This window comes from Vombatus ursinus, unplaced genomic scaffold (assembly GCF_900497805.2).
Source record: "Vombatus ursinus unplaced genomic scaffold, bare-nosed wombat genome assembly UNPS02014847.1, whole genome shotgun sequence".
Taxonomy (NCBI): domain Eukaryota; kingdom Metazoa; phylum Chordata; class Mammalia; order Diprotodontia; family Vombatidae; genus Vombatus; species Vombatus ursinus.
Window position 1 is genome coordinate 687,741 of NW_020954625.1, and position 27,269 is coordinate 715,009.

General features: G+C 44.3%; 2 protein-coding genes across 9 annotated transcripts in view; one reads left to right on the forward strand and one right to left on the reverse strand.

The window, feature by feature from the left end:
• Positions 1-459: 459 nt before the first annotated feature.
• On the forward strand, positions 460-20,993 carry IDH3A (isocitrate dehydrogenase 3 (NAD(+)) alpha). 2 transcript variants are annotated; one of them, XM_027840549.1, is made up of 11 exons: positions 460-547; positions 6,594-6,656; positions 8,873-8,956; positions 10,673-10,787; positions 12,303-12,490; positions 13,014-13,147; positions 14,394-14,496; positions 14,584-14,648; positions 14,940-15,024; positions 17,860-18,012; positions 20,273-20,993. In XM_027840549.1, exons 1-11 carry the CDS (start codon positions 521-523, stop codon positions 20,354-20,356), a joined length of 1,101 nt encoding a protein of 366 aa, XP_027696350.1. In that variant the 5' UTR covers positions 460-520; the 3' UTR covers positions 20,357-20,993. The 2 variants fall into 2 exon arrangements, with proteins under 2 accessions (XP_027696350.1, XP_027696351.1); XM_027840550.1 differs by having other exon boundaries at positions 465-547; positions 6,594-6,632.
• Positions 20,994-22,072: 1,079 nt separating this feature from the next.
• ACSBG1 (acyl-CoA synthetase bubblegum family member 1) overlaps positions 22,073-27,269 on the reverse strand; it is a 57,915-nt gene continuing 52,718 nt past the window's right edge. For all 7 annotated transcript variants that reach the window (XM_027840548.1, XM_027840545.1, XM_027840544.1 and 4 more), the window contains 2 exons: positions 24,778-25,024; positions 22,073-23,119 (listed from right to left, as the gene is read on the reverse strand). In XM_027840548.1, the coding sequence (XP_027696349.1) occupies positions 23,034-23,119; positions 24,778-25,024 (333 nt within the window). In that variant the 3' untranslated portion in view covers positions 22,073-23,033. The remainder of the gene's footprint in view (positions 23,120-24,777; positions 25,025-27,269) is intronic.

Genomic DNA, 27,269 nt, shown 5'->3' on the forward strand with positions numbered 1-27,269 from the left:
AACACCCAGGAACGTCCTAAGGCATAAGAAGGTTTCCACGCTCAGTTCCTCCATTACTCTTCCTCCACAGCAGGTACACCTATGCAGGGCGCGGCCCACCCACGCCCACCTCACGCCCACCTCACGCCCCGCCTCTTCCTCTCCTCGCTCTTCCCCTCCTCCTCCTTCCCCCTCCCGCCCCTCGAGGCTCGCTGTGTCAATGGACCTGCGTGATCCGACGCTCTTACGTCACCGCACCGGGAGAGCTGGGATTGGCTGAGGAGACGACAAGGCAGCGTGGGGGGAGGGGCAGCCGGCAGACAGGGAGGAGCCAGCGGCGAGATGCGGGAAGGGGAGGGAAAGGAGGGAAGGGAAGGAGAGGGGAAAGGGAAACCTTGGGGTCCTGCCTTCCCTCCTCTGGGGGCGGGGCTTCCGGCGGCGGGCACGAGGGGCGGGGCCTGCCAGCGATGCCGGGCCTGGGCTCCGGGGCGGAGGGAGTCTGCGCATAGCCGCCGCCGCCCGGGCCTGAGGAGTGGACGCGATGGCCGGGCCCGCGTGGATCCCGAAGGTGAGCGCGGAGGGGCCGGGCCTCGGGGGCCGCGTGTAGGGGGCTGCGTGTGCGCGTGCGTTCCCGTCAACCGCCCCTGCCCCCACCCCCACCCCTAGGGCCGCAGCAGGAGCGCGGGGTCCGGGAGCGGGGAGGTCGGCCCTGGCCCCGGCCCCAGCCCCGACCCCGATCTCGGCCCGGGTCCGGCTCCCACCCTCGCCGGCTCCCTCGCTTCCTTGTTGGGGCCGGGCCCCTCCCCCGGCCGGCCCTCGGGCTACCGCCCCTCCTGCCGTGCGGGCCTTGGGGCTCGGCCCGGCCCAGCCCAGGGGCGGTGTCAAGGTCACGGGCGCGCCCGGAGCCCGCGGGGCGCGCTGGGACAGGGGGGCGGCCCGGGGCTGCCGCGTGGACCGCGCCGGCGGGCCCGGAGCCCCGGGGAGGGCGGCAAGGTCGGGTCGGGCGTGACCTCCCGGGGCCCAGGGAAGGGCTGTCGCGAGGGGGGGGTCCCGGGCGGGGCGGTGCTGGCAGCGGGCCGCGTGGAGACCCCGGACTCGCGTCCCCAGGGCGCCTGCCTGCATGCCGGGCAGAGGCAGCTCCAGTCCCCGGACAGCCCGGAGGCTGCCCTGAGAAGCATAGGAGGACGTTCAGGCCACATCTGGAAGACCCCGCGGAAACCTGGAGACCAGGAGGCCCCCCAGGATGGCCAAGGGCTCCTAGGGACCTCCAGGGCCAGCCAGGCCCAGCATCCCCGGATCTTAGGGGCATTAGAAGGAGAGCAGAAAACCGAGGCCCAGAGAGGGTGAGCCACTTGCCCAAGGTCACCCAGGGAGGAAGGGCAGGTGCAAACCCAGGTCCTCCGATTTCGAGTCCATCACTCTTTCCACTGTATCACCATAGGATGGCAACTGAGGCCCAGGGAGGGTAAGCCACTTGCCCAGGGTCGCCCAGGTACCAGAGCTGGTATTCGAACCCATGTCCTCGCTTCACAAATCAGCACTCTTCACTGTGTGTGTGCACATGACAAATGGAGGCCCAGGGAGTTAGGTGGCTCTCTTACCTGAGATCACATAGCCTGTACATATCTGAGCAGGAATTTGTACTCAGGTCCTCAGATTCCAGTGCTAATGCTCTTTCCATTGTGCCTGAGGCCATACCTTATTGAAGGAGTTGGAAGTGTTTAATCTGCATAAGAGAAGTCTTGGCAGGGAGGTGAACTAGATGACCTCCAAGGTACATTTCAGCAGGAAAGCTCCTATCCTGTGCTGTCAGTCCTCAGGTAGGGCTGTCTTAGTGAAGAGGGAATAAGCTTGCTCTGTTTGTGCCCAGAAGGCAGAAATAGGAACATTGGGAGGAGGTTTCAGAGGGGGCAGCTTGATATAGTGATTGTTACAAGAAAAAGCATCCTGACAATTGGATAGAGCTGCGGTTGCAGCAAGATGAGTATGGAGCCTGAAACTAGGGAGCTGATAGGCTCATTGTACTTTGTCCTGCTTTAGAACAGAAGGCTCAGTTGTGGGGACCACTTCTTAAGAAGGGCATGGATAAACTAGTCCAGCTTAGGACAGCTGGGATGGTGAAGTACCTGGAGGCCATATCCTCTAAGAACTGGAGAAAAAACAGCAGTTGGTGGGGTGGAGAGGGGAAGCACATGATACCTGTCTTCAGACATCAGAAGGACCATTACAGGGTCTCCTTCTGCATAGTACCAAAGTACCACCTGAGAGCAGTGGTATTCAAGATACAGAGGCAGCTTTAGATTTGTTGTATGGAATAACTTCCTAATAATGAGAGCTGATCCAGAGTTGAATGGGCTGCCTTAGGAGGTAGTGGCTTCCTCATCCTTTGGGCTATTCAAGAAGAGGTTGGATGGCCACTTGTTGGGGATTCTATAGAGAGATTTCCACTCAAAGGGGTTAGAACTAGGTCATCTCGAAGAATTCAACCTCTGGAGTCCATTGCCTTCTTGTCCTCTCCAAACTGACCCCTCATGCAGCAGGAGTAGGTTTTCTGATGCCCTCTTGGAGCTCTATCCAGTGTGGCCAGCTCAAACTTTTCTGGAAGAAGTGTTACTGGAATGGTGATGTCACTTGTCAGATGTAGTAGGGCATATTAGGAAACCATAACTGAATGGCTGGCACTATTTGATAGCTTTTCAGCAGGTCTTTTCTTCTTCTTGATGTTATCGAAAATTGGTACCAACAAAGGAATTAGACCTTCTTAGAGTTCTCAGACTGAGAGCTGTACGCCTGGTTCCCCTGTACCTAAAGGTGACCAGATGTTAATATGCATCCTGTTATGTGTTTTCCCATCTTTGTGTAGCACATTTTAATTTTCCTATCAGGGTTTGTTAACCTTAGTCCACTGTCCTAGGTCTCCCTATTTGTCTTCATGCCTTTATGCATTTCTGACCTTCAGAGTGGGAGGTCTTTTTAGATCAGGGTTTCCTGGGGTACTTTTGCTGCCAGATTTGGTTTCTCTTAAGTTCTCTTGCCCCTTGCATGATCTCTGCCATGATCTTTTTTCCCTACCTGAGGACAGCAAAGTACTTTACAAGTACTTTTTTTTTTTTTACTCTTGACTTTGGCCTTTAAGAGATAATAAAACAGTGAATGCTGCTAGCGTTTTACTCCTATAAAAACTGGGGCCTGGACAGGTTAAGTGTTTTGACCAAGGTCACAGCAAATCATTGGTTCGAGAGAACAGACCTCATGTGTCTTGATGTCCACCTAGCCTCCTCCTCTACCTTGAGTAGTTAACCCCAAATCACCTAATGTGGGACTTAGAGAGAACATTAGAGTTCATCTCGTTCGACCTCCTTATTTTTCCAGATGAGGAAACTGAAGCAAGCCCAGAGAAACAGAGATTGGTCCAAGGTCACTCAGGTAGTGAGTGGCAGGGTCCAGGACTCAGCACTCAGGTGTGCTGGCTCCAAGTCCAAAGCCAGGGCATTCTTTGTATGACCTTGCGCTGCCTCTCCTGGAACACTTGATGCCACACAGACCTTTTCTTTTTGATTGTCAGTTGTGATAGACAAAAAGAAGCTCGTAGTTACTCAAATTCCTTCATAAAAGGAGTCATATTTATTGGTCTCTGGCCATACATTTAGGACAGTATTACCCTGTCACCCCAAAAAGACCTCTGCTTGTTGTGGGGGTGATTTTAATTGTTTTTGTTGTATTATAGTGATGCTCCCTGCAAGGACAGCAATTTGTGGCGTAATCAAATCAAAGTCAGTCCATTAATTAAGAAAGTAATACCTACTAATGAGAAAATAATAAGGCATTTACTGTTCTGGCAGCAAAGAGAATGGAATTCCAGGCCTGTCTCTGCCACTAAGTAGGCCTCCATTTCCCCTTGTGCTGTTGAAAGAGATGAGGTAACATCCAGGCCAGTGCCAAAATCCTTTTAATTCTTTATATGTTTTTCTTGTCAGAATCTCTGATTTAATAGGTAAGGGGAACTCCCAGTAGCAAGGAGGACCGTCAGCTGTTTGGCCATTCATACTCTCGGAAAGCTGCCTGTGGCACGGAGAGCTTGAGTGCCTTGTGGAGGGAAGGCCACTGAGCCAGTGTCCCAGGGCTTCCTGACACCAAAGCCAGCTCTCTCTCAGGCCTTTACCGTGAACCTTCAGCCATTGTTCAGCACACATGCTTCGAGTCTAGCGTCATACCAAGCGTGTTCAGATGGTGGGGGCTAAGGCTGACTAAAAAGAGGGAAGACGTATGGTCCCTGCCTTCAGGAGCTTCCCTGAGTCGTGTCAACTCAGCATCGTCCTGCTGGGCTTGGAAGGGATCTCAGAGATCAAAGCCAGCCCCTTCGCTTTGCAGCATAGAACAGCTGAAGGTCATGATGGGAGCCTGGGCTAAGACTTGGGACTTTGGTTTTTAGTCTTCTGTTCTTTGCTTTTGCTGCCTTCTCAGAGCAGTCTCAATAGCTTGACACGAGATTACAGATCTTGCTCTACATTTGAAAATACAAATCAGTAAAGGAAATAATTTATAAGTAGCACCGTGTATGTGCTAAGTAAAGCAACCTCTACTCCATCTTAGCCAGATGGCTGGCTGCTTAACATCCAGAACACAATGCCACTTTTGAGGTTTTGTTCCCTCTGTTACTTTAGAGTGGAAAGGAGGAATGTTGCTAAATTGTAAGCATCTAAGGGCACTCACTTATTAGTGGTTATCACAAAGTATTGTATCCATGGGCAGCTATTAAAACGACCCTGGCTTTTTCTTAGAGATATTTATATGGTCTCTGTACAGTGAGAGCACAGGATGATTGGGGACTGTTTTTCCACAGTGCTCTTTAAAACATAATGTTGAAAGAGAAATTCAGCCTGCAACCTATATCCTCATCCTGTGCGGTTATGAGAGCATCACTTTGCCAGTGCTAGAGAGCTGGTATGGTGGGTGAAGTGCCCCTCTTTTTTTTTAATTGTTTGAGGCAGTTGGAGTTAAGTGACTTGCCCAGAGTCACAGAGCTAGTAAGTGTTATGTGTCTGAGACTGGATTTGAACTCAGGTCCTCCTGACTCCAGGGCCAGTGCTCTGTCTACTATGCCACCTAGCTGCCCCTGAAGAGTGCCCTTCTATGATGAGTCGTAGCATCTCCAGGTCAGAAGGAACACATGGGAGCTTATCCAGACCCATGCCTAATGGAGCAGAATCTGCTCTGCTTGGAGACTTCCAGGGACGGGGAATTCAGCGCTTTGGAAGACGAATCATTCTACCTTGGGACGGTTCTAACTAAGCCTGATGAAGTTTTCCCACGTGTCAAGCTGAAAGCTGCCCCTCTCGGCTACTCCCTCACCATTGCTCGTTCTGGCCCCCAAACAAAACAAAAGTGCCCTCTTGTCCATTCTTTTTTGGTATCTCTTAGTAGAAATTATATGTTAATACTACAGAAAATAAAGGTAGAGTGAGCAGAGTCTTTCCCTGGACAGGATGAAATGCAACCCTCCAAAAATCTACATGTAGACACTTTCAAACAATTCTTTAAATCTTCTCAGGGAATTACGGAGTTTTAGAGCTGGAAAAGGGACCTTAGAGATCATCTAGTTCAATTCCCTTCCTTTTACAGATGATGAAACTGAGGTGCAAAAACGTAAAGAGATTTGCCCAGAGAGCCACAGGTCAATGAGATTCCAAATTCAAACTAGGATCCTTTGCCTCTGAGTCCCAGGCTTTGTGTCCCCAGCTGGCTCCTCTTCTCATCAGTTCTCTTCCCATTGTCATACTCCGCACTTTGGCCCTTTTTTCTAATTATTCTTTATAATACATTCACCTTACCTCTAATCCAGTGTGGTTTTGGACCAACTCAAATGATTTAGTAATGATGGCCTTTTAAAGGTCATTTTCATTCCCTCCTCTAGATAAATACAGAAAAATCAAATGGCATTTAGTAATGTTTCTTAATTCCTGTTGTCATGACATATTATTTTTAAATCCCTGCAAGAAGGTTTAATGCTTGCTTTTATTAGCATTTGTGTGTTACCCCATTATTTCCCATGGTCCAAAAGTGGACTAGTTGTCCTCTGAGTTCCCTTCCAGCTCTTTATCTGTATATGGGTTTCCACTCAGATGTTATGAGAGAAATTAATGGTTTGAGATTATGTATCATTTCTTCCTAATAATCTTTTGATGTGGTAACAAGTTGGACAAATAAAATTTATTTAAAGTGTGTAATCAGATTTTGGAGGTAGGAGATGAAATTATAACCTATTAGTAAAATACTCCAAGAAGTTCATGAGATCATAGATTTGGAGACAAGGGGAACTCAGGGGTCATGTAGTCTAGGCCTCTCATTTTACAGATGAGGGAGTTGAGGCCCAGAGCAATTAAGTGAGTTGTCCAAGGTAACAACACAGGTAACCATAGGAGTCCACAGGTAACACCTCCAACCTTAGGAGACGTGGACCTTGAACCTGGTTCCCCTGACTCCAGATCCACTGCTCTTATGTTTGTATACATCTTAGTATTATCACCAACCATCCTTGATACCTTATCTTTGGCTTTCTGTGTGTTACTTAATGCTGGTAGTAACTGACTCTTCTTTTTGGGTGTTAACAATAGGTATCTCGACTGCTGAGGGCCTTCAGCAACCCAAAACAGGTGACCCGAGGTTTTGCTGGTGGTGTGAGTACCTCTCATATTTTTCCATTTTAGAAGTTTCTCAAGAAAGGTGTTTAGCACATTTATTACATAAAACTTAATTTCCATTTATGAAAACTTATAGACAAGCCCACAATTCAGGGGCAAGCAAAACTTGTTTGCTAACTTGTACATGAACCCATCAGGTCAGTTACACATTTAAAAGAATTCTATTCCAGCTGGCTGGGGGGGCCTGTCACACTAAAATCTCATACCAGCCCTGTTTAAAAATAGATGGAAATTCCCCTTGAGCCTGGTAACATTTCACAATTTCATCTCATCTCTGAAAAGCAGTTTCTGTGAAACTAGTGCAAATGGAACAAAAGTTGTTGAGAACCTTCAAATCTGGCTTCCCTTTTTTTTGAGCTTTCCTAAAAACAGTAGATTTACTTCCCTTTTAGAAAATTCTCTTGCTTTTATCGACCCTGTAGGTTTCTGCTTATTCATTCTTTATTGAGTATCTTATTAATGTTTCATTTACTTAACTTTAAATCTGCTGTTTTTAGACTTCCCAGCATTAGAGAAACCTTGCATTTTAAAAACTGATTCCACATTTCTAGTCAATCTAAGGTTGTGGGTCAGTGATTCCCTATCTTTTTTTTTAATTCCCTCCTTAAATGTTCTCATTTGGGTTTCTTAATTCCAGTACTCCCAAATAACATCTCATGATGTAAAATTTCCATAAAACCCAGGTATATTAATCTGACTCACTTTTTCAGCTATGGAAGGGCTCTGACCTTTTCTATAATCCAGTGACCACCCAATGGAATTTACAGTCAATCAAATGTTATTGGGAGAACAGGAAGGAAGAACCTGAAGGATTCTTAGCTTTCTGCTAGTGCAAAGGTTAAGATTGACTGTTGCCGCCAGAGATGCAAGTATAGCTAAGTTGGTATTTCAAACAGAAACCCTGGAACATGACATTTTGGGCTTAGCATCTTGAATCACCCAGTCTTCTGTCATTATTGAATGTTTGTGCCAGTGTTTTCCAAATATTCAGTCATCTCCCTGTTGTGTATCTTGAGTATATGTCTGAAAGAAATGCCAGGAGATGTTGGCTTATACGGCCTCTGCTGGTGGCAGAAGGGGTGATAGTGGGAAGGCAAATGTAAGCCGAGAAGCATCCGGAAGGGTCTAATTGGATTAAATTCCACTGGGACAGCTTGTGGAGCCCAAGCAAGGGGCTGATGCCCCACTTGCAGTGGGTCACTTATGTACAGAATCACTGTCCACTTGCAAAGATGAAGGGCTGCTGGATTTCATCCTAGCTCATTTTGTGCCATTGGGTCACTTTTTTTTTTTTTCATTTGTTTAAAATGCTGGCTTCTTGAGTGGAGCCATTGGCATATTGGCATTGCTTTGTGATTTCACTTGCTGTCTCTCATTATAGTGTTAGTCTTTACATAGATGTTGTCACAGATGCCACTCTTGGCAATGAAAAATAAAAAGCTCTTTAGCTTGTATCGTCTATTTAAATCAAAGTTTGACTACTAAGAGTCATTTTTAAAGTAACATTGAGAAATTCCCAGAGCTGCTTTTGATTTTTTTTTTCCTGAATGATTGAGCCCTTGTTCTCCTTTCAGAGTACTGTGGTGGACAACATAGTTTACCAAGAAATTTGTCCAAAAATGTGTTAGGGTGTCTTTAATTTAGTAAAAGAGTTGGGGAGAAAGTCTATGTCAGATTTCTAAAATCATACCAGTTTAATTTCAAATACTTTTTCAAGTACTTGAAATTTGCCTTCATAGAAGGCTAGAGAAATCATTTTGGAAACCCTTAGATCTCTTTTCAGCTTTTTGTATAGACTAGTGATGATCAGTTTGCCACCTTGTATTTCTGTAAAGAATAAAGGTGGCATTAGGAAGGCTTTTTTGGTAACCTAATTATTGCTTTACCTAATGAGCATCAGCAGAGTCCTCGTCAACAAAACAAAACAGTAAAATCAGGGGAGGGGTTGACTTCAGAGAGTCCTGTGGTCTAGTCATTCTTGCTGTTTGGATAAATCATTGGCAACTTAAGGGAATGATGTCTTTTTTAAATTTAAATTTTACATTTTGGCCTAAGATCATTTGGTCTCTTGGGGAACTGGTAAAATAGGCTTCACTGGCTCTGATACTCTTATACATTCTTAGAGCCTTCATTTTATGTTACACTTTGTTACAGCATCTATTTTGCATTTTCTGATGGTTTTCTACATTTAGGTACAGACAGTGACCTTAATCCCAGGAGATGGTATTGGACCAGAAATCTCAGCTTCTGTTATGAAAATTTTTGATGCTGCCAAAGTATGTGAGCATTTATAATCATTTAGTCATAGTTGATATAAAAACCTTTCCCAGCTAATCAATTGTCTTATATTTTTAGAAGGGAGAATTGAGTGTAGGTATTTTAAGTTTCTTGACATTGGCAGTAAGTGCAGAGTTTACTTCAAAACCTGCTTCACTTGCAGCATTTTATAAGTAATGCCTAATACATCTGTTGTCAAGCATTTCTTAAGCTCTTAACTGTATGCCAGTTACTGTGCCAAGTGCTGTGGCTGCAAAGACACGTTGAACAACCCCTACCCTCTCGTAGGTGACCTTCTAGTGAGGAATTGTTGGTTTAAAGGTAACATTTTTGTTGCCTGGTTGGCTCATGATTCCTCTACCCGTCTCTGAGCATCCTGGGCATTAATATAGCTGCTGAATGTGTGAGCATGGCATTTAAAAGAGTCTTGTTCTTTCTACCACATGGTAGAATATTTTCTTGGGGTGAGGGGGCTAGTGCTGAGTCAAGATAACATCCCTCATGCATACTTTGCACAAACCTGGCCCCCAGTATAGGTATTTAAACATGCTATTTATTTGAGAAATTTTAAGGGCTTATATTCTACTTGCTTTGTGGCTTAATAATTGCTAATTATAAGTCACTACTAAGTAAAATGAAACATAACAATAAATCCCAGTAAATAGAGGCTGTGATGTTCATGGCTACTTTCCTTGGAACCCTCCTCTGATGTATGCTCCATCAGGGTGTACGCTCCCTGGGAGCACAAACTGCAGGTTCTTTAAAGCTGCCAAGGCTCCAAGTAGGGCCTGGGCCCTGTCACCTGAGGACCAGCAGGACTGGAGAGGCTCATCCCTAAAGAGGCCCTCATCCCCAGGCCCCATATTGTTGGCCACAGTGCTCAGGAAGAGCTTTGAGAGAATTCAGATTTGGGAAATCTCTGCTCAGTGAATGAGGAGCAGCAGCTAAAGGCAGATGAACCCCATTTATTTAAACTGTTCCCACATTATTACTTTAGTGCTTTTAGCATTAAAACCCACCATAAAGAGATACTAGAGTTGTGAAAAAAAAAAAAAAATCACTGCCTAAATGAAATGGATAGTGTTAGCATCAGGAATTCCATTCTTTGGGGTGAAAGAGAAAATAGAGAATATGTCTTAATTTTTTCCCTATCTTGCTTAGGTCATAAGATGAGAGAGTTAGCTCTGGAAGGCATTTCAGAGATTATCAAATCCAACACCACGTCCCCTATTTTACAGATGAGGAAATTGAGGCCAAGAGAGATTAAGTGTCTTATCTAAGACCGCACAGGTAGTAAGTGACAGAGCTAGAATTCTCCAAATCTCACACTTACATAACACGTCTTGTTTCTGTCGCTCCCCATGTACCTTATCATAAGCTAAATATAGGAATCTCCTTAGATCTTTGTGCAGGGATGGGGAAGACAAGAGTGGGTATACAGCAGCTGTTAACCATGGCCTAATACCCCCAAGTGCCTTGGGGTAATATGACAAGTGTGATATTGAGCCGTCCCCTGGGCCAAGAGCACAGTAAGATCAGTTATTATGTGTCAGGAACTGACTGTCGTGACCTTTTAAATACATAATTTCACATGACCTCCAAGGAGGATAAATGCGAGCTCATTTAAGATACTGAAGGATGAAGACATTATAATAACATGTCAGTCTTGGTTATAAGTATTCCTACTCCACAATGACACGTTCTGTGGTATTTAGGCACCCATTCAGTGGGAAGAGAGGAATGTCTCTGCCATTAAAGGACCTGGAGGGAAGTGGATGATTCCTCCTGAAGCCAAAGAATCCATGGACAAAAACAAGATGGGGCTGAAAGGTATGGCTGCAATTGAATTGATGAGAGTAAGCGAGACATCTTTAGTTTTGTTACAAGTGGCATAATTTTGGAAATACGTGTGTGTGTGTGTGTGTAGCTACATTTTACATAGATATTTACCTACATTTTATATATATATTTCATATATATGTCTATATTATATATATATTTTCTATATCTCTCTGTGTATATCATATATATATTCTACATCTTTCTATCTACTATATTTATATATATATGTATATTTATTTATGTCTTCCTGCAAACATACTCTGATCTTCCCTTTCCTTAAACAAAACAAAACTTTGCTTGTGCCCTGCTACCCCTTGAGTTTCAGTCCCATGGTTCTTTTCCCTTTTTGTGTCAGATTTCTCAAAAGCAAAGAATGACCTTCACTCCCTGTTTCTGTTTCTTCATCAAAGCAGAGAGGAGGCTTAGGGGAATGGCAAGGCTCCTGGTCTTGGAGTCAAAATAGCTTTGGGCTAGAATGCTGCTCTGATTCTTACTTGTTGTGTCATTTGCTATGGTAAATCTATCTCCTTACACATCACCTGTGTCATCACATAGAACTCACCCTCCCTGCCACCTGCCCCCCATTCTTCCAGCTTTTTGTGGTCCCAGCACAATTGGCTCACTTGTTGGTTAGTGCTGCATAGGTGTGACTGGTATTTCTGCAAATGCCAACGCTGGAAGGCCCTGACTTGACTTTAACTCTGCCATCAACCTTTCCAGATCCACGCCAGTCCTCCTATCTTATCTTCCCCCTCTTTCATGCTCCATCACCAGTCCAGGCTGTTGGATTTTTCTGCCTCAGCATCTTGCCTGTCCATCCTTTATGCTCTGTTCCCACAGCTGCCACCCCAGCACTGACTTGAGAGTCAGTGGGCCTGAGTTTGGATTGCAGTGGTGTTGCTTACTTCTCTCTGGCTAAATCATTTTATTCTCCTCTAAAGCATTGTCACCAATGTTACAAGTGTTATTGCTTTCCGTGTTTGTGCAGTTCTTTTTTTTTCTCATTAAAAATATTAAAGTGTGACTAGCTTCAAATTCCAGTATGCCTTTTGGTCATTTTTTTAGTTGGCCATGCATTTATTTTTGTTATCTAACCAATATTTCTCATACATGCTTTAAGATTTACATCACTTTCCTCATATCCTCCTTATAGAGCAGGTAGCATGTAGGGAACATTGGCTCCATTTTCCAGTTTAGAAATTTGTTCAGGGAAGCTGGGTGCCTTGCCTGGGGGCCGATGGATTTTTATCATCATGAGGCAAAATACTGAAATATCATAAGGAGGATAAATACTCATTTATTTCTCCAAATTCAGTGTGAACACATTGTGCTTCCCAGAAGTCAGTAGAAGAGTATGGGTGAGCTGTCTGCTCACAGGCAGCTCTGAATTGGTGCTGGAAAAACACAAGCATCTCACGAGTTACCGGAGACAAGAGCTGTCACCTTTTGCTTTCATTTTGTTCTTAACTAGTGTGTCATTTAAGAATTGTTTGTTTATTCCAGGCCCCTTAAAGACACCAATAGCAGCTGGACATCCTTCTATGAATCTACTTCTTCGTAAAACTTTTGATCTTTATGCAAATGTACGTCCATGTGTCTCCATTGAAGGCTACAAAACCCCTTACACAGATGTAAATATTGTCACGATTCGGGAGAACACTGAAGGCGAATACAGCGGTATTGAGCACGTGGTATGTGTGCTTCTGGTAGTCTCTCAGGAGGCAGGCTGACCCGTCTTAGCATAGATTTGTTTTTCATGGCCTTACATCAGCCGTAAAAGCTGAATGTTAGCGTTATTGACCAAGGACTGTAGGATCAGTCAATTTTGGCTTTTATGAAATGTGTCCGGGTTGTGTAGTGATTGGATGGAAATAAGCCTGAGAGCTCAGAGGTCATGGGTCAAGTTTTGCCTCTAACCAGCCTATCCTGCCTGTGTGACTCCGGGTTGTTAGGGACATGACAGAGAAGGTGCCAGTCTGCCTCGGTGCAGGGAGCATCTTCATCAGAGCAGTTCCTTTGCTATTGGGAGGTCAGGGTTGAATCATCACACGGTGATGTTGATGGTCAGGTCGTGTGTTAGCACGTGCTGGAGCTCACAATGTGGAACCTTAGGAATCCTCCGGCCCCACCCTGTCTTTTGAGTGAGAAGATAGAGTCAGTAGAAGCTGTCTGTCTTCTCTGTAGTGCTGAGACCATTTGTTCGTCCTTTGTCAGATCGTTGATGGTGTTGTGCAGAGTATCAAGCTCATCACCGAAGAAGCCAGCAAACGTATTGCCGAGTTTGCCTTTGAGTATGCCAGGAACAATCACCGAAGCAATGTGACTGCTGTGCACAAAGCAAATATCATGTATGTGGGCTGGGCGTTTGGGCTGCTTCTGATTCTGAAGTGGGTTTTGGAAAGCGTCTTGGTTTGCTGAGAGCTCTAAAAAGTGGGATTTGAGTATGTTCTTAAGGATGCAAGCTCTCGACAGTTATTTCTTCTGCTGGAGTCTCTTGATGTAGTTTAATAGAATAATATTAATTTATGGCAGGAGGGTGCTAGTAAGTCCATCACCTTGGCTTTTGTGTGATGCTGGCCTGTTTACAAAGTGCTTTTACATACATTAACTCACTCGAGCTTCCTAGTATTTCTTTGAAGGAGGTCAATAGAACAAGTCTTATTCACCCCATTTTTCAGATGAGGAAACTGTTGTAGCAAAGGGGGAATTAAAGTACTGGGGTTGATGCTAGCTGGAGGGTGTGAGGCTGCAGAAATAAGGCAGGAGGATCCCAGGCCCTTGTATTTACTCTCTCTGGTCATGGAGTCCAGCCTCCTCATTTTACAGGTAAGGAAAGAAATTGCCCAGGGCCGTTGAGGTAGTTAAGTGGCAGCCAGGTCATCTTCTCCATCTCACTTGGATTTCCTGCTGCCATTATGTGCAGAAATCCTTGGAGAATTGAAGAGCTAACAGTATTTTGAAAGTCAAACGGTCACTCAGCCAAAGGCATAGGCGTAATTTCTGTTTTTAAAAGTGTGCTGGTCAGTGAGGTCTCTATAATGCAGTCACCAATCCAAGGGCCCTCAGGAGAACCAGAGGAGCTGCTACCTTATTCTGGCTTTTCCTACTCGCTGCTATATTAACTGAAGTATAAATCAACCCCAATCCTATATCTCCCAAATGTGTAAAAGATTCTTTTTCCTAACTAAGAAAAGTTCCAAGTATGTAAAATCTAAAACTTTATAATCAGTGACTTTTCAAGGCCGCTTTAGTATTGTCAGAATGTTCTAACATTGGATGCCTCTTAGACTTTGGAGGGTAAGAGTGGCATAAATCAGACTCATCTTCTTCTGGCTTTTAATACTTTGGAGCTCCCTGGGCGTCGTGCCTCCTCCTCTGGCTTCTGTCTCCCCTCCCCTTCTCCACTGCCTGTGAACCGTGGGATATTTGGCTCAGCCTGTTTCATCAAATACCTAAAACAGTTTTAAATTCTAACTGAAACCAGCAAAGTCGGCTCCCAACGTTTATGCCTTGGTATGCTTGGCTTTTATACTTTAATCATTTGCTTCCTCTAAGGCTTTGCTTTCAAAACAATTTTTATTTGATTAACTGCAGGCGAATGTCAGATGGGCTTTTTCTCCAAAAGTGCAGGGAAGTTGCAGAAAACTGTAAAGATATTAAATTTAATGAGATGTACCTTGATACAGTATGTTTGAATGTAAGTATATGCTAAGAATTATGCCTGGGGGTTTTGTGGCAGAGGGTGCTTGCTTTCTACACTCCACAAATGTGTTCTTCTTTCTAGATGGTACAAGATCCATCCCAGTTTGATGTTCTTGTGATGCCAAATTTGTATGGGGACATCCTTAGGTAAGTCTGCCACTATCCTAGCTCCGTTGGTAAAGAAATATCCTGAGTAATCCTCTCTGGTTGTCACCTCCCAGCTTCCACAGGTTGCATGCAAAGTTCTGCACATTAACATTGAGAAGGCACAGTCCATATTCTGGAGAAGTACATGGAAGAGTCCATCACTGAGTGTTAAAGAAAGATTTGGGAGCTGAGCTCTCCCTGCTCATTCAGCAGCTTAATTGGCCTTGGGCCTGCTGCACCCCTTCGAGTGTATCTTGTTTTGAAAGTTTACTTCAGAATTCTCTTTTTCAGTGATTTATGTGCTGGCCTGATAGGGGGTCTTGGTGTCACACCGAGTGGAAATATTGGCGCTAATGGAATCGCCATCTTTGAATCGGTAAGGATCTCTGAAACTTCATTGTGATATCTAGGCTAAAATTGCTCAGTGACTCCAGCAATGTTCAGAACATTCTTTGTATTATTATGAGCAGCACTAAATCTGTTTGCTAAAAAGAAGTCACTTAGGAAAATTACATGTTTGGTTTTTGCATTTAATCTTGTCTTTATTGGCTGTTTTATGGATGACCTGCTTGTGTTTTTTGCCAAAAGTTATATGGGAAAAAATTCTAGATTGATTTTCATCTTTGGAAAAGGTTTCTTAGTGATTAGACTTTGGATAGATCTTTTTCTCCCTGCTATGCAGACCTTAGGTCACATAAGGCCTTATTCTCAAGAATGTAGCGTCAGACCTTGTGATAGTCATGTAGGACTGTGAGGCTTACAAAGTGCCTATCCCACTGGATCTTCACAATGGCTCTTTGAGGTAGGCGCAGTTTTTTTTTTCTTTTAAGTGTATTTTTATTGTTCTTGTTTGTTCTTTATGTCCTCAGAATTTCCCCCAGTATTCCTCTCCCTCACAGAGAGCCAATCTATGTAACATTTAAAGAAAAAAAAAGAAGAAAAAAATCAGCAAATTTAATCAGTGAATCAGAGAAGTCTGCAAATAAATGTAAAATGCCAGACTGATGAATTCCCCTACCCCACACCACCTTTGCAAAGAGGTGGGGCAGGGGTGTCTTGTCATTTCTCTTCTTTGGGGCTACCTGTGGTGTTTATAATTTTGTAGCATTCACGTTTGATAGATATGCCCTCCATTACATTGTCATAGGAATTGCGTCTGTCGTTTCCTTGGCTCTGCTGACTAAACTGTGCTTCAGTTTCTATCGCTCTTTGCGTGCTTCTCTGTTCATCATGTTCTTCTGCTCATCCTTTTATACAGCACAGTCATATTCCCTGACATTCGTGTGCCACAGTTTGTTTAGCCATTCCCTAGTGGATGGGCATTGCTTTGTTTCCGTTTCTTGGCTACCACAAAAAGTGCTGCTACCTATGTTTCGGTGCTTATGGCAACTGTGGTCTTGTTCAGTGACTTCTATGGGGGTTGTAGCCTAGTAGGACACTCGCTGGGTCAAAAGGTGTTGACACTTTATTTGCATAATTCCAAATTGTTTCCCAAAATGATTGTACTGATTCACAGCTTCACCAACCGTACAACAGGGTCTTGTCTTTCCACAGCCTGGGATAGATATTTTTGTTCTCATTATTATTATTCTCATTTTATTATATTATTGTATATTACATTATTATTATAATATATAATAATATAATATATTATTACATATTATTCTCATTTTATAGTTGAGGCTAAGAGTAAGAGATAAATGATTCATCTGTGGTCAGTCACCCATGTCAAGTGAGTGAGTGTCAGAACAGGATTTGAACTCAGGTTTCTGCTCATTGCAAATCCAGTATTTTTCACACTAAAAAAATGAGCACAATGGATATTCATCATAGAGCATTATAGGGGGTGGGGTTGAAAGGTACCTTAGAGGCCATTTGGTCTAACTCATTTTGCATATGAAGAAACTGAGGCCTAGCAGAGATGTGCCCATTGTCATACCCATATTTAAATTTTGAGCCATAGTTTGAACCAAGATCTTCTTGAATATGAAATGTTATGTTGAGATCTTGATGCCACCTCTTAGGAAGGGGTGTTAGTGAACTAAATGATACTGTTCCAAGGAGGGCAGCCAAGATGGTCAAGATGGTGGAGTGATTTGAGTTTATGTTGGGTGAGTGTTGGTGATGCTCATATTGGAAGAGAGAAAATGGGGTGGGAGTGGGGGGTTTGATAGTCATCTTGAATCAATTAACAAGCATGTATTGAGCTCTACAGTGTGCCAAGCACTAGACTGACTGTTGGGGATACAAATGCAAAGAATGAAACTTCAAATAATTTCAAGGGCTTTCACATGGAAGAGGGTTGAGCCTTGTTCTGGGCTCCAGATGATGGAGGCCAGGTGCACAAGGGCAGTGTGAGGCCTGGTGTCAGGAGAGAAGACTTCCCAGTGCTTGGGGCTTATCCAGAAGTGGGATGGGTTGCCTTGGCAGTCACGAGGTTGCTCCTTGTCAGAGCTCCTTGGGCTGACATTCTTGGGGATGTGATCATAGGGATTGTTGGTCAAGTGCAGGTTAGGCCAGATGGTAGCCACCGAGGTCCCTGCCACCTCCACAGTCAGAGCCCTTGATATCTGAGGAGCCATGTTGCCTTCTAATGTTTGTTGTTGATAACAGCTTGATCATAACATAACATAACAACATCATCATGATTCCAAAGACTTGCAACTTCATTGTGTGCACACGCCCTGCATGTGCAGATCACCACACCTTCATGTCATGCCCAGAAAGAATCCATGACTTGGTGGCCCCTGGCTTCTTTGGCAGCAAGCCTCTTGGTCAGGCCAGACCTCAGTTGTGCAAGCACACAATGTTGCAAGGGCCATTTGTGAAGCCTTTTCAGCTGGGCTGGACCCCAGGACCTGATGGAGCTCATACTCTCCCTGGCCTAACCTTCAGAAAGCCAAGGTCATCTTGGGTCCTGAGGGAGGCAGTGGATGAGACTTGAGTAAAGGAATCATAGTTCACATTTAGAGAGGGCGTTAGATTTGCAGAGTGTGCTGTTGTTATCCCCATTTTACAGATGGAGAAAATGAAGCTGAAACACATGATGTGCCCATGACCAATGGACTCTCGAACCCTTGGGTTTCTGACTCTAGTGCCAGTCGTTTCTTTCCAATGCCATGCTGATTCTTCACTTCCTGTGACTTGCAGCTTTGGTGGGCACTGGGTTGTTCACGATTCTGCAAGGATCAATAGTCTCCTTTGTTGGCAGGTTCATGGAACAGCCCCAGACATTGCTGGGAAGGACATGGCCAATCCCACTGCCCTGCTTCTGAGTGCTGTGATGATGCTTCGGCACATGGGGATGCATGACTACGCAGCAAAGATTGAGACCGCCTGCTTCGCGACAATTAAAGATGGGAAGGTATGTTCTTGATCTGGGCAGCATCCCGCTCACTGCCTCACACCCGTGGCCATTACCAGAGACGAACCGCATCTGAGCAGAGTTAGAGTGTGCCAGAGTTACTGGTACCATCTGGACAGGGGTCTTGTGAGTAGATGTCAAGGAGTTCATAAACTTGGCTGGGAGAAAAGTTGGCACGTTTATGTTCACTGACCTTTATCAGAAATTTAGCAGCACTTCAATCATTTAAAAACATGATTCTAAGAAGGGGTCCTTAGGTTTCGCCAGATTTCTCCATGGGTGCCAGACAACAATCAAGTTTAGGAGTCCCTAATGTGGTGTGTCCTGAACACCAGAGGGTGTGGGCCTTCCCTTGGGCCGTTCTCTCTCCTCTTAGAAAAGTCGCTCACTGCCTGGATTCCCAATAGAGAAACACAACTTAGAAAGAATTCATCCCTTACTCATTGTCAGTTGTGATGGACCATGAGATACCTCCTTGAGAACTCCATTGTGGGTGGACATTGTGGGTGGCTGATGACAAAGGACGGACAGAGAGCTACATCCTCTCTCTGGGTGTGAGTGAGCTCTACCTTTCCTTCCCAGTCTTGGTGTGCATTTCAATAGCCAGTCATTCCAAATGTCTACCACCCAAGTATTAACATGCATGTTAACGCTGTGTTAAGTAGTAAAAATATGTGCAATTGCAAACATCATTTAGTGGAGACTGAAACCACGGCAGATATGGACTTAAATTTTGTTTAGAGCAGAGTTTTCATTTCTTGTCTGTAGTCCCGGGATCAGCAATTTAGAGTTAGAATGGATCTGAGAGAGCAAGTAGTTAGTTCAACTCCTTCACTTTGAGAAGCAGAAACAGTTGAGAAAGTGCAGCAAGGCCTAGCTTTGGAGATTGCCCTGGCCTGCTCTGGGCCGGCCTTGTCCCTGGAGGCTCACTCACCTCCCCTGTGGCCTCTGGGCTTCTGTCCAGCTCTCTGCTCTGCCGACGGTCTGTGACTTGTTTTACAGACCGGGGAGTTGGGGCCCAGAGAAGTTAAACATAATTGTTAAGTAGCCATTTGAACCCAAGCTCTCAGATTCCAAACCCAGCACAGGATTTTATATAAGAATTCATCATGTACAGTTGTGCAGCACAGTCTTTTTAAACTTGGAGAAACTTGGTGGGGAATGCTGTTTGCAGATTGTTTTCAGTTATTTCTACTTCCTGTGAGAGCTGTGGAGAGTGAAGGGGTGTTCCCTCAGTGTGCAGCCTTCTTCCCAGACCTTCACTCCTGCCTGGTCCTCCTTCATGTCCACAGAGGGGCTGTCGTCCTTCTCCCCTCTCCTTCCCCAATTGCCCAGCCCTTCCTGGAGGCCCTGGGCTCGGGACAGCACTGGAGCTCTCCCTGGCAGGCACCCTGTGCCCAGCTTGTCTCCATTTAGGAGAATGAGGATGAGGACGGCTTTTGTGCTGCTTCAGGCCAAGTCATCATTAGTTGTATGTTGCAGGCTGAGTACATCAACAATGTGTTTTTCATTTCAGTTTTAAGCATTTACTAAGCACCGTTCCAGGCACTTTGCTTAGACACCAACGACCAAAGGCAGAGTTTACCTGCGACTCTTGTTTGGATTCTCTCAAGCTCATGCCCTTGTCAGCTTCATCCGAGCAACCAAAGTTATTGCAGCTTAAAGTAAATGAGGGATTCCTGACAAGCCCCTCGAGCCCTGGCTTCCATCATGTGGCCTGTGAGCCCTAACGTGGCCTGCCTGACCCAGGGCACAGCTTGCCAGAGATTTTTCATAAAAACGTATTTTTTCTACCTAACTAGTGAACATACTAGTGGGGCTTAATAACCTGCCTACCGCTGGTATTTGTCAGTTTTGAATTTGTGGTTGAAGCTAAATCTAATTATGTAATTAAATTATATGGCCCACTATTGAAAAACCTTGGAGCCCCAACTATTTAGACGTCCTTTCATGTAAACTTCCTTTCTTACCAAGTGTTCATTGAGCCCCTGGCTGATGTCTCTAGAATAAAGCTTTGAGAACCCTCGAATTGATGCTTTTAAAAGACTGTTCACATCCATTCACTCCTATTTGGTCCTCATACACCCCCGTGAGGTCAGTGTGGTCCCCTCCCACCTGGAAAGGGAGGCAGGTGAGGTGTTGCCTTGCCCAAATGGAATCCTTTTTGTTCTGATTGAGAGTTTTGCTAGAATCACAGAGCTGTGATGCGGGTGGGGAGTGTACCTAGGCACATCTAATTTTCATTTCTCCTTCCTCCCAGAGCTTGACAAAAGATTTGGGAGGAAACGCCAAGTGCTCAGACTTCACGGATGAGATCTGCCGCCGAGTGAAAGACCTTGATTAAAGAAAGCTTCTCCCGTTAGGCACTTGGCAGCAGTCGCTCCTAATGGACATGCTAGAGAAAAATCTATTGTAGACTATCTACCGTCCATCTGCGTTGGGCTTGCATATTTCTTGACAGAGCAAACGTTTTAAATTGGGCCTTTTCTTAACAGGTTCTGTGCCCAGGGATGCAGGTGACCCTCTGGTGCCTGCTTCCGGTGGACTTTTTTTGATGCATTGTTTTATTTATTAAATGTCTCTCTGGTGAAAATGTTTTCTATGTTATAAGGATGGATTCCTGTGTCATTTTCCATTGTTAACCATTTTACACTTCAGTTAGAACAACTTTTTTCCTCAATTGAAAGACTTGCTGTAAATATTAAGATACTGAATTAACAGGAGAAACAGCTAACTTTTTAAAGAAAACCCCTATTTTTCTTGGAGCATGTAAAGTATAATGGAAAAAAACCCAGGATATTAACATAGCACAAGATGAGATTCTTATGAAAATAAACGGGTATAAGAGGAATTTCCTGGGAGAGTCACATCTAAGAGGGTACGGATGATACGTTTTAAAGTGTGTAGTGAGCTAAGAAATTAAGAGATTTGCTGTCCAAAAGACTTATTTGTATGCATGAATAAAGATTGCAAACCCGAGATATATTTAGTCAGAAATGTATTTTTTTTGTCTATAAAACTAGATAATCTATGGAGGACAGATAGTATTCTAATCCACCATGTTATGTGTGGAGGTATTTTTAAGATAGTTTAATATTTCTTCGCTTATGGTAGTGCTTTCGGTGAAGAAAAATGGATGACAGTTCTCTGAATGAAATGTTTATTGTACATTTTGAGTGGGTAAAGCTTTCTGCAGATACTAAATACCTGGAAGTCCTTGCCCCAGAGCTGTCACTGTATTGGATGTGCTGTGTCTTGTGTTTGTAACCGGCACCCTGCTAGTGAGCCAGCTGTCCCCGCTGGAGCAGCTTCTGCCCATGCTCTGGCGCCATTCAAGAGGGAGTGGTTGGCTCTCGGCTGCATTTAGACACCTAGGAGGTTGACTCACTTTTATGTTTGAGCATCTGTTCATTCTCCTACAGGGAACACCAAGTTGTTTCCTCCCCTAAACAAATAACAAAAAACCTCACCTGCCTTTGGCGTAAACTCGAGTGTCCACGGGCTGCGTTGTCATGTACTAACTATCAAAGCCTGCCTTCGTGTCCCTTGTACCATCAAAGGTGGAGGTTAAGCTTCTTGAGGCGCAAGGGCTTGGTTTGATTGGGTGGTCGGGAGGAGCAGTTTTCAATGATCTAACATTAAGTTCCTTTGTTAGGTGAATCCTCCTCGCTGCGTTTTGCTTGGGGCCTGTAGTTGACCAGTTCCTCTCTCAGCTCCCTGAACCTGTGGGAGCAAGATGGCAGCTATTTCCTATCATACCCTCAGTCAGAGTGATCGTGTCTTTGTCTCTCCTCAGCCCGCTGTGAGGGGAGGGGCTCCCTTAGGCTCCTGACCAGGGCTTTAGCTTACTCAAAACGGGCTCTCTCTTATTTATCTTGCTGCTGCTTCGTTTTTGTTGGATTGTGCTAGCTATAAGAGTGCCTGTTGGCTTCAAACATAGCGAAGTAATAAAGATCGTAAAAACTGGTTAAAGACATGTAGAATTTGTCTGCACGTGTTCCCTGTCAAGATGAATTGTCTTTCTAGCACTTTGGGCCTAGCTTGTTCCTAATATCCGCCTAACTAGCGTGGGAGAGTGATCACTGGAGAGGCTACTCAGCCAGGTAACCGGACCATACTTTTTATGTATTCTATTTGTATTTTCTACACTAGCTACCTGCGTTGAATCAAACATTGAGTAGCCACGGTCATTGCTCTTTTTCTCCCTGTGCTTTGGAAGTTACGTACTTTATGCAAAATTTTTCAGATACCCAAGCAAAGTGTAATTTCAGTAGTTTGGAAAATGAGTAACATTCTATCTGGCAGATAATCCTTTCAGAAATACAGAGGAGGCCGCATGAAGATTGGGAAGGATGGACTAGCTGTTATTCACCAACTATGAACGCATTCAGATACTTAGTGCCCTTGAAAACTTTGTTTAGTGTTCAAATTGTACATTTATTTAATTATGACCATTAGGAAGGAGATGTCAGCAGCTTCATTAAGTGCTAGGTCGTAGGCAAGTGCCATAACCATGGTAACAAAAAAACAGTCCTTGATGACTGGCACTTTCAGATCAAGTGCAGGTGGAAAGCCATTATACTTGACAGATAAGCAAATCTGCTCTCCCTGACATTCCATGTGTTAGTCATAAATCACTTCCACAACAGGACAGACAACCTGCCTTTCCTCTATCTGCTGTCTTGATTTGAAGCTCATCAAATCTAACAGGAATTAGAGCCCAAGAAGCCTGAAGATTATCAGGAAGGTGGAAGGGTTAGGCTGGTGCATTTGTTAGGTGCAACAAATATAATCATAGAATTCAAACTAACTATCTACAAGTGAAAGCTTGCCCCTTTATGGTGTTCAGCTGCAGAGGTACATATGGTCTGACAGCTGTGACTAGCCTGGATCTCCATCATTCCTGGAGTTCTAACAGATTTGTTGGAAATTCTTTTTGTGCCCCTGTTTTAAGATGACCTGATTCTCAGGGGAGAACCCAAAGCATCTGTTCAGTAGAGACTATAATAAAAAGCCCCCGATTAATTGTTTGGTTCTTTGTAAAAAGATTCAATTTCTTCTTTGTACTTTTCAAGAACTGCTAAGCGCTTCAGCTTCATTGTAGGACCTGAAAGACAAATCAGAACAAACACTTAAGCCCTAAATGCCAAGTAAAAGATGACAGACCACAGCAGCAGAGTGACCTGGTAGGCAGTAACCAGGGGACCCCGATCTCTCTGATGAGGACAAGATGGGGTAGAGCAAGGATGCTCCTGTAACTGGAACCAAATAGTTTTTAGAACTTGAACAAATTCATCTACACGGTGGAGAGACAAAACAAAACAATTATGCATCTGGCATTGTGTTGTCAGCTTGTCTTAAAGCCTCCTTTGTTTATGCTGGAAAGATCGGGGATAGGATGGAGTCCCCTAGGTGTTCTGGGCCTCACAAGCATTCATTTCCTCATCTCTGACATCCTCAGATGGGAAGGGGGGGAGGGGTAGACTAGAGGATAATCAGTCCCCAGAGTTTGGGGGAGGATCCAATTAAATGAGTTAATATATGTAAAGTGCTTTGTATAAATGGTAGCTATTATTATTGTAGACTTTAGAGCAGAGAAGGAAACAAATTCTCAAACAAATCTAGAATCCAGGAAGAGTGTTAACGTGTCCAAGTTCTCATGGTAAGTAGAGCCAGGTGTCACACTCCAAATCCAGCATACCTGGTATTTTATTTTATTTTATTTTATTTTTTTTGTCTTTTTAGGCAATTGGGGTTAAGTGACTTGCCCAGGGTCACACAGCTAGTAAGTGTCAAGTGTTTGGTCTGAGGCTGGATTCCTTTTATTCTTCCTAATGCTTTGAAGTACATGAAAACTGGGTTTGGAGGTAACCACTGAATCAAAATCTCAGCTGGGATTAGACTCAGTGTCTCATCAAGATCCTTTCTAGTTCATTTCACTTAATTTCTCTGACTTTCAAGGCAGGTTATAGGACTGAGCTGACATAGAGCCAGAAGGACCTGGATTTGAATCCTGGATCTGACACTAATTGTGTGACCTTGAGCAAGTCACTTCTTTCTGAGCCTCAGTTTCCTCATCTGTGAAAAGAGAACAGTAAGTGTTGTACTGCCTGCATATCAGGGAGGTTGTAAGGAAAGAATTTCATAAGCCTTAAAGTGCCATGGAAATAGGAGCTATTGTTATTGAAGGGAATCTCCAGGAGCCCAAGTTTAATTCAATCTGGTCAGGGTTCGGGTTGGACATTAGGGAGTTTCCTAGAATACTGTCTCCTTGTGTTTGTTTTTGCTTATATCAGACAGTGCAGGAGTGCAGATGATTCTTCATCTTCATCCAGTGTTTCAGTGAATGTGAAAAGCTCAGTGAGAGCATATGCACACTAGAGTGAACTAGGATTTGTGCTACCAGAATCGTGGGCTCCAAAAACAACTTGACCTCATTCTGAAGTTAATAAGATGAAATTGTATAGGGATAAATGCAAAATCCCTTGGACCTTTAGGTTCAAAAAAACCAACTTCATAGGTTCAAGATGGAGGGAGATGAAAGCAATTTAGGAAAAGACCTTGGGGTGTTAGTAGTGGCTTGCCAGTCCCATAGAAGTCACCTTTGTGACACAGCAGGCTGTGTAGGAAGGAAGGCAGGGTCAAGTGTGCCACTCCTAAAATTCATGCTTATGTCAATCAAACTTGGCCTTCTTTCCAAGAACCCAGCTTAATCCCTTCCCCAGCCCTAATGGCCACAGCATAGCACAACAAGAGAGAACCTACCAAATTCTCCCCCAGAAATGGAAAAATCCCTTTCCAGGAGGGCCCACTTATGGATGCGGTAAGGTTGGGCAGCAGCTTTCTCGTTGACTTTCCGGATGCCTTCTTCAACTGCCTGGTAAATGGCCTCATCTTTCTTGCCCACTATCTCAGACACTTTTGTGGCTTTGCTGCCAACCTTCTGGCAGAACTCCAGGGCTTCGTCGGTGAGATAATCTGTCGGATCTGAGGTTTCTGGATCTAGAGTGCACTGAAATGCCAATGACTGGAAGGTGAGTGCCAACGTATGCTCCAAAACCCCCAGGCCCCATAATCTCAACAAACACCTTGCTTCTCTGAATAACAATGAAGGAAGATAGGACTCTCTGGCACATTGGTCCCAAATTCCCCAAATTTCCAGACTAGATATCTTAGGATTAGTGTAAGTATATATAGTGGAAGGAGTAAAGGGCTAGGAACCAGGAGACCTGGGTTCTAACCCTGGCTCTACTCTTACATGTAGACTAGTCTACTAACTCTTATGTCACTCTATCCAAGTCTTAGCCTCCATTTCGTCTTCTGTAAAATTAAGGGATTGAGCCAGAGGAAGTATCCTTGACATAGTTGAAAGAGCGTTGGACTTGGGAATTAGGACATCTGGGTCTTGAATCTTATCAATGTCACTTCCTAGCTTCATGTCCCTGGCCAAGACCCACCACCTCTCTGGGGCTCAGTTTCCTCATCTGAAAATAGGAATAGTAACAGGATATTTCCTACCTTACCAGCCTGTTGGAAAATGAAATAATGGTTGTAAAGTTCTTTGCAAGCTATAAAATGCTTTAACAACAACTGGCATTGATATTGCCCTGAGGTTTGCTAGGTGCCTTGCAACTATTATCCCACTGGATGGTCCCAACAACCCTGTGATGTAGATATCATTCCCATTTTATATAGTGCTTTTAAGACTATAAATCTCAGAGGAGGTGCTGACTTACATTGGCAGAGGGAATTTCATCATCTGGAATTCCCCCTATTGATGAAATCTCAGGTCCAAACCCTATCCTTATCCTATATATAAATATAATACAGTGGCTCCCTCTCTATCATAGGTATCATATATAAATATAAATAAACATAATATATAATATAATAATAATAAATATATAATAAATATAAATACATGCAAGTAGATACATGTTGTAAATATAAATATCTCTGATATGACATATAATCACAATGCCTGTAGACACCGTGAATAGAAAAATGTTAGTGTTAATGTGTCTGCCCAGAATCCTTAATATTATTTCTTATGAATCAGTCACTCAGCTAGCATTTATTAAGCATCAACTATGTGCCAGGCGCTATGCTAAGCGGCCGAGGATACAAAGAAAGGTAAAAGCCAGTACCTGCCCTCTGGGAGCTCTTCATCTAAAAGGGACAACAACAAGTAAGCAGTTATGGACAGGCTCAACTGGAGATAATGCCGGGGGAAGGCACAAAGATTAAGGAGGACTGAGAGGTTTTTTGAAGAAGATTGGGCTGAGCCTTAAAGGAAGCCGGGAGGCAGAGATCAGGTGCATCACAGAACCTGTCCCTAAGTGACCCTTCTAAGAAACAGTTTTCATGTGAGTGACTCATCTCTTCCTGGAGCCGGCATTCTCTGAGGCTGTATGTCAAGACAGGAAGAGCTGGCAGCTCATACTGTGTAACCTTGGCTGAGACACCTCATCTCTTGGAGGCTTCATTTCCTCCTCCATAAAACAGGGATAACAATACCAATGCAACTCCCTATTGCTGGGAGGAAAGTGCTCAGCAAGCCTTCGTTAAACCTCTTAATACCTGTTGTTATTATTTTATGTAGTGCCACTGCTAGGTGGCCCAGTGGAGAGAGTGCCAGTTCTGGGGTCAGGAAGACTCACCTTCCTGAGGTCAAATCTGGCCTCAGTCACTTACTGGCTATGTGACCCTGGCAAGTTATTTAACCCTGTTTGCCTCAGTTTCCTCATCTGTAAAATGAGCTGGAGAAGGAAATGGCCAACCACTGCAGTATCTTTGCCAAGAAAACCCCAAATGGGGTCACAAAGAGTTGGACACAACTGAAGACGATTGAACAACAAAACAACACAAAGCTTCTATCCTGGGGGCATAAGGGACGAAGACTAGTATAACTACCTGAGACAAAGCTGTTCCATCACCTAAGGACCACTCTTCCTGCTCTCCTTGGAGAATTGTTTTCACGCCCCCCCCCCCCACATTTTTCAGCTCTCTGAATTTCAAGGAGAGCCTGTGCTCAATCATGGGAGTGATCACTGGGAATGGATGAATGGATGGATGGATGGATGGATGGATGGATGGATGGATGGATGGATGATAGATGGATGGATGGATGGATGGATGATGAATAGATGGATGGATGGATGGATGGATGGATGGCTGGCTGGATGGCTGGATGATGGATGGATGGATGGATGGATGGATGGCTGGATGGATGATAGATGGATGGATGGATGGATGAT